Source organism: Bos javanicus, chromosome 29, assembly GCF_032452875.1.
Source record: "Bos javanicus breed banteng chromosome 29, ARS-OSU_banteng_1.0, whole genome shotgun sequence".
In the NCBI taxonomy this organism is placed as follows: Eukaryota; Metazoa; Chordata; class Mammalia; order Artiodactyla; family Bovidae; genus Bos; species Bos javanicus.
The window spans coordinates 27,353,707-27,361,593 of NC_083896.1; the positions used below are offsets into that span (position 1 = coordinate 27,353,707).

A 7,887-nucleotide genomic window follows, 5' to 3' on the forward strand; every position below is an offset into this window, starting at 1 on the left:
CACTCTAATATCAACACTCCCTGAGGAGCAAAGGTTACCTTACCATCTTTCTGTCCCCACTGGATAAATGTATGGCCAGTATTTCTTTGTTTACTCACTTCAGCTCAGGCAGTGTGAGAGATTCCTTCACTTGTGTTGGAGTCTATGTTAATTTATCACTACAATTCTTTCATTAATTTTATTAAAAAATCATATTTATTGGTAGCTGTATGCAAGGCATTGTGGCAAGCATTGCATTGAGTTTACAGTCTAGTACAGAAGAAAAGCCAATAAGCAACTCATAATAATTGATAAAGAATCAAGCGTGTTCTAAAAATGTAAACATAAGAAGGGTATTCCTCAGCACATAGAAAATGGTCTTATTAACTGGGGTTTACATTATTAAAGCCCTTAACTTAAGGACCCTAACTATTTAATAGATTTCATCAGATGCCCTGGGAATGTGTGATAGAAGATAAAGAAATATGATGAGTCATAAAAGAAATTCTATCAAGTGCTGTTTTGTGTCATTGTTAAATCATGTGATACCTGGTGGGATATAAAAATAAAAGATTTTGTTATTGGGTAAAATAAATCATTGAATGACAGACATTTATTCAAACTTTATTTGGCAACCTTGGAAAATATTGTATTTAAGAGGTTAATATTTAATAATAATTTCAAATTTCTGTATCATGGTATGTATTTAGGTAGAAAGTAGAAACAAGAAAATGTCTTAAGAAAAAAAAAATTTTAAATCCCAGCCATCATAACAGGAATGAAAATGCCACTGAGACAAAAGATATAATGGAAAGCAACTCAATAGATTGAAACTAAAATAACATTGACAGAATCCAGTTCTTACCAACTGTATGGGACTGTGCTAAGCACCTCATAGGAATCATTTATCTGAATTTACACAGAAGGTGGATTTTAGTATATCTGTTTTTTTTCAGAGTTGGAGAGTAGATATATTATCTCAAGACTCCATAGAAAGAATGGGATTAAGCTAAGGATTTGATCCTCTATTGTCTAACATAATCAGGATCCATTAGAATGAAGATATTAGAAGTACATTTAATCCAACTACCCATTAGGTGCGGCTGCAACAGTGCACAAGCATGGGTGGCCACGACCGTGCACAAGCGCGGCTGAGAGGAGCTATGTCACGTGTGAGGTCAGGGGCAGAAGCCAAGAGGACCCTATGCCCAAGGGGCAGCGGCCAAGAGGAGCTACCCCACGTCCAAGGTCGGGGCAGTGGCCGAGAGTGCCAGGCTGCGATGGCACAGGAACGGCAGAGAGGAGCTACCCCACGTCGGAGGTCAAGGGCGGCAGATGAGAGCAGCTACCCCACCTCTGAGGTCAGGGATGGCAGCCGAGAGGAGCTACCCCACGCCCAAGGAATGGTGGCTGCTCAGGGGCAGGAGGGCCTAGAGGAGCTACCATACGTTCAAGGTCAGGAGGGGTGGCTGTGAGGAGATATCACTCGCCCAAGGTAAGGAGCAGCGGCTGCACTTTGCTGGAGCAGCCGTGAAGAGATACCCCACGTCCAAGGTAAGAGAAACCCAAGTAAACAGTAGGTGTTGCAAGAGGGCATCAGAGGGCAGAAACACTGAAACCATAATCACAGAAAACTAGTCAATCTAATCACACTAGGACCACAGCCTTGTCTAACTCAACGAAACTAAGCCACGCCATGTGGCGCCACCCAGGACAGGTGGGTCATGGTGGAGAGGTCTGACAGAATGTGGTCCACTGGAGAAGGGAATGGCAAACCACTCCAGTATTCTTGTCTTGAGAACCCCATGAACAGTATGAAAAGGCAAAATGATAGGATACTGAAAGAGGAACTCCCCAGTTCAGTAGGTGCCCAATATGCTACTGAGGATCAGTGCAGAAATAACTCCAGGAAGAATGAAGGGATGGAGCCAAAGCAAAAACAATACCCAGTTGTGGATGTGACTCGTGATAGAAGCAAGATCCAATGCTGTAAAGAGCAATATTGCACAGGAATCTGGAATGTCAGGTCCATGAATCAAGGCAAATTGGAAGTGGTCAAACAGGAGAGGGCAAGAGTGAATGTTGAGATTCTAGGAATCAGAGAACCAAAATGGACTGGAATGGATGAATTTAACTCAGATGACCATTATATCTACTACCATGGGCAGGAATCCCTTAGAAGAAATGGAGTAGCCATCATGGTCAACAAAAGAGTCTGAAATGCAGTACTTGGATGCAATCTAAAAAATGACAGAATGATCTCTATTCATTTGAAGGCAAACCATTCAGTATCACAGTAATTCAAGTCTATGCCCCAATCAGTAATGCTGAAGCAGCTGAAGTTGAACGATTCTATGAAGACCAACAAGACCTTTTAGAACCCCCAAAAGATGTCCTTTTCATTACAGGGGACTGGAATGCAAAAGTAGGATGTCAAGAAACACCTGGAGTAACAGGCAAATTTGGCCTTGGAACACGGAATGAACCGGGGCAAAGGCTAATAGAGTTTTGCCAAGAGAACGCACTGGTCATAGCAAACACTCTCTTCCAACAACACAAGAGAAGACTCTACACATGGACATCACCAGATGGTCAACACCGAAATCAGATTGATTATATTCTTTGCAGCCAAAGATGGAGAAGCTCTATACAGTCAGCAAAAACAAGACCAGGAGCTGACGGTGGCTCAGATCATGAACTGCTTATTGCCAAATTCAGACTTAAATTAAAAAAAGTGGGGAAAACCACTAGACCATTCAGGTATGACCTAAATCCAATCCCCTATGATTATACAGTGGAAGTGAGAAATAGATTTAAGGGACTATATCTGATAGAATGCCTGATGAACTATGGATGGAGGTTTGTGACATTGTACAGGAGACAGGAATCAAGACCATCCCCAAGAAAAAGAAATGCAAAAAAGCAAAATGGCTGTCTGAGGAGGCCTTAGAAATAGGTGTGAAAAGAAGGGAAGAGAAAAGCAAAGGAGAAAAGGAAAGATATAAGCATCTGAATGCAGAGTTCCAAAGAATAGCAAGGAGAGATAAGAAAGCCTTCCTCAGTGATCAATGCAAAGAAATAGAGGGAAACAATAGAATGGGAAAGACTAGAGACCTCTTCAAGAAAATTAGAGATACTAAGGGAACACTTGATGCAAAGATGGGCTCAATAAAGGACAGAAATGGTATGGATTTAACAGAAGCAGAAGATATTAAGAAGAGGTGGCAAAAATACACAGAAAAACTATACAAAAAAGATCTTCATGACCAAGATAATCACGATGGTATGACCAATCACCTAGAGCCAGCCATCCTGGAATGTGAAGTCAAGTGGGCCTTAGAAAGCATCACTACAAACAAAGCTAGAGAAGGTGATGGAATTCCAGTTAAGCTATTCCAAATCCTGAAAGATGATGCTGTGAAAGTGCTGCACTCAGTATGCCAGCAAATTTGGAAAACTCAGCAGTGGCCACAGGACTGGAAAAGGTCAGTTTTCATTCCAATCCCAAAGAAAGGCAATGCCAAAGAATGCTCAAACTACTGCACAATTGCATTCATTTCACACACTAGTAAAGTAATGCTCAAAATTCTCCAAGCCAGGCTTCAGCAATACGTGAACCATGAACTTCCAGATGTTCAAGCTGATTTTAGAAAAAACAGAGGAACCAGAGATCAAATTGCCGACATCTGCTGGATCATCGAAAAAGCAAGAGATTTCCAGAAAAACATCTATTTCTGCTTTATTGACTATGCCAAAGCCTTTGACTGTGTGGATCACAATAAACTGTGGAAAATTCTGAAAGAGATGGGAATACCAGACCACATGACCTGCCTCTTGAGAAACCTATATGCAGGTCAGGAAGCAACAGTTAGAACTGGACATAGAACAACAGACTGGTTCCAAATAGGGAAAGGAGCACGTCAAGGCTGTATATTGTCACCCTGCTTATTTAACTTATATGCAGAGTACATCATGAGAAACGCTGGGCTGGAAGAAGCACAAGCTGGAATCAAGATTGCCAGGAGAAATATCAATCACCTCAGATATGCAGATGACACCACCCTTATGGCAGAAAGTGACGAGGAACTAAAACGCCTCTTGATGAAAGTGAAAGAGGAGAGTGAAAATGTTGGCTTAAAGCTCAACATTAAGAAAATGAGGATCATGGCATCCTGTCCCATCACTTCATGGGAAATAGATGGGGAAACAGTGTAAACAGTGTCAGACTGAATTTTTTTGGGCTCCAAAATCACTGCAGATGGTGACTGCAGCCATGAATTTAAAAGATGCTTACTCCTTGGAAGGAAAGTTATGAGCAACCTAGATAGCATACTCAAAAGCAGAGACATTACTTTGCCAACAAAGGTCCATCTAGTCAAGGCTATGGTTTTTCCAGTGGTCATGTATGGATGTGAGAGTTGGACTGTGAAGAAAGCTAAGCACCAAAGAATTGATGCTTTTGAACTGTGGTGTTGGAGAAGACTCTTGAGAGTGCCTTGGACTGCAAGGAGGTCCAACCAGTCCATTCTGAAGGAGATCAGCCCTGGGATTTCTTTGGAAGGAATGATGCTAAAGCTGAAACTCCAATACTTTGGCCACCTCATGCGAAGAGTTGACTCATTGGAAAAGACTCTGAGGCTGGGAGGGATTGGGGGCAGGAGGAGAAGGGGAAGACAGAGGACGAGATGGCTGGATGGCATCACCAACTCGATGGACATGAGTCTGAGTGAACTCCAGCAGTTGGTAATGGACAGAGAGGCCTGGCGTGCTGCAATTCATGGGGTCGCAAAGAGTCAGACACGACTGACTGACTGAACTGAACTGAGAGAATATCTGCTATGTACGTGGTTATTTAGTCTGTGCTCCAACTTTTATGACTGTCAGGTCAGGGTGAGTCTGATGATAGGGATGTTTGTCTTTGCTGTGAAACCAAATATTTCTTCCCATAGTTTGAAGCAGTTAATTTTACCCAATCTCTTGAACGTATACAATAAATTCAGTACCTCTCACTGCCATATGACGAATGTTTAAATAGCTTCCTGTGCCACAAGAATTTTTGCTTTGCTAGAAAAAAATATCCTCGATTGTTTTAGCTATCTTAAAATAACTGATTTCTAGATCATATTTATGAAACTGTGCAGCTTTTCCTATATCATACACAATTGCTTTTTACCTCAAATTGTATACAGTAGTCCATATAATGCTTGAGTGTTATGAATATGAATTTCTATTTTCTGAACCTACTCATTTCCTTTGCAAATCTAAACAGAAGATACATTTGTCTTTTAAAAAACATATCACTGTTGACCAGTATTGAACTGACACTAAAATTACTTATTTTATTTTGCATGTATTTTATTAATCCACATCTCTATCATCTTTGAATTCTATTTAGAGCATGTGCAAAATACATGATTATATTTTTCAAATGTTGGCATACCAATTGCTTAGTGCTTTGCATAGATATATCTTAGTACACTGATGCCCTGGTCACAGTGGTGGAGTGCATGACTTTTATTTAGGCCATTATACTCTCACCTCTAAGATTATCCAAATTAGAATGAGAAAGAATAGTTCATGGGGTAGGAAAACCTACTGAGGTATAAACATGAGGTATAAAATGTATACCTCAAGACCCCAGAGCAAGAATGGGATTGAGCTGAGGATTTGATCCTCTATTGTCTAACATAATCAGGATCTATTAGAATGAAGATATTAAAAATACATTTAATCCAGCCACCCATTAGGGGTGTCCTAAAGAATATCTGCTATGTACGTGGTTATTCAGTCTGTGCTTCAACTTTTGACTGTCAGCTCAGGGTGTGACTGATGATAGGGATGTTTGTCTTTGTTGTAAAAGGTATATTGAGATATAAAACGTCTGCCAAGCAGTTACATTTCTGCCCTCTGGGGTCAAATTCCAGGGGAAAGGAAGCTCAGACATTAAAGCACCAGATCTCAGGTGAAATGAAACTGTTCTTCAGTTATTTTCAGTTGAGATATTACTAAAGAAGACAGCCCCGGCTAGTATAACTACTTTCCACAGACGTGTGAATCCTCTCTGCATTAATTATAGAAAGAATACATTACTATTACTTATTATAAATGAAAGGAAATATCTATACCATTCGACATGCATGATATTAATATCTAAACATAGAAACTTGGAGGAAAGAGGAGTACTCAGAAATAATGCTAGAACGTTCCTTTTGGCTGACTTTAAAAATTCATAAATTCTTGTTTCTCTTAAACATTATAAAGTATCATAATTACAAAGTTCTTGAAGTTTACAATTTCTATTCTAGTTCAACCAGAATGATTGTTTGTCCTACAGTGGCAGGATATACTGGAGAATTCCCTTCATTATGTTTGTCCTCTTGAGGGATAAAGAATGATCTCTGCAGAATTACTCTCTGCCACACACACACACACACAAATACACTCATTTTCCTTTTTTCTTTAAACTTAGAACCTGCTGAGAAGAAAATGGACCCTGGAAATCACTCCTCAGTGATTGAGTCCATTCTCTCTGGGCTCACAGAACAATCACAACTCCAGCTGCCACTTTTCCTCCTCTTCTTAGGAATCTATGTGATCACGGTGGTGGGGAACCTGGTCATGATCACACTGACTGGGCTCAGTTCTCACCTGCACACCCCCATGTACTATTTCCTCAGCAATTTGTCCTTTATTGACCTCTGTCAGTCCACTGTCATTACTCCCAAAATGCTGGTGAGCTTTGTGACAGAGAAAAATATCATCTCCTACCCTGAATGCATCACTCTGCTCTATTTCTTTGTTGTTTTTATTATTGCAGAGAGTTATATGTTGGCTGAAATAGCATATGACCACTATGTTGTTATCTGTAACCCCTTGCTTTATAATGCCATCATGTCTTATTATAGGTGCTTTCAGCTCACAGCAGCTGTTTATATCTTGTGCATCATTCAATCGAAATTCAATACTTGCTTTATGTTGAGACTCTATTTCTGCAAGGCCAATGTGGTTAACCATTATTTCTGTGATGTTTTTCCACTCGTGGAGCTATCCTGTTCTAGCATCTATTTCAACAAATTATTGGCTCTAGTCTGCAGTTCTTTCAATGTCCTGATTCCTGCCTTAACCATTCTTACCTCCTACATCTTCATCCTCTATAAAATCTTCCACATCCACTCCACTGAGGGCAGGTTCAAAGCCTTCAGCACTTGCAGTTCCCTCATCTTGGCTGTTGCTGTTTTCTATGGATCTGCAGCATTCATGTACCTGCAGCCATCATCTGTGAGCCCCATGGACCAAGGAAAAGTGTCCTCTGTGTTTTATACCTGCATTGTGCCCATGCTGAATCCTTTGATCTACAGTTTGTGGAATAAGGTTGTCAAATTGGCCCTGAGGAAAATCCTGTACAGTGGAAAATGTAGATGAATAGACTCAGTGTCATGGTGTTATATGGGAAATAAAAATGTGCTTTGCTGAGATACACAATGTTTTAGTTTTATTGTTCAAATTTTTGGAAATTCACGGTCATTTCCCCATACAATAGTTTCCCCAAGTTTCCTCCAGGCTAATTCCTTTGAGTTCATGTTATATTGACTATTTATGGAGAAATATCAAGATTAAAGTCAAAGACTTTGAGAATTCAAGAAGCTCAAGTGTGGTACCAAAAAAAAAAAAAAAATACAGACAACACCAAGAACAATTATGATGGCAATCATAGAATAATAACATGTTATTATTGAGTTAGTATAAAATATCAAACACTGTGCCCAGCACTTTATATTAGGTAACTTTCATTATTTTTTTAAATTTTTAAAAATTATTATTTTTTAAAATTTATTTATTTATTTTTTAAATTTTATTTTATTTTTAAACTTTACAATATTGTATTAGTTTTGCCATACATCAACATGC

General features: G+C 39.6%; 1 protein-coding gene across 1 annotated transcript; it reads left to right on the top strand.

Moving 5' to 3' along the window:
* Positions 1-6,394: 6,394 nt before the first annotated feature.
* On the top strand, positions 6,395-7,401 carry LOC133240956 (putative olfactory receptor 8G3). Its single transcript, XM_061405936.1, has one exon. It carries the CDS (start codon positions 6,466-6,468, stop codon positions 7,399-7,401), a length of 936 nt encoding a protein of 311 aa, XP_061261920.1. The 5' UTR covers positions 6,395-6,465.
* Positions 7,402-7,887: the final 486 nt, after the last annotated feature.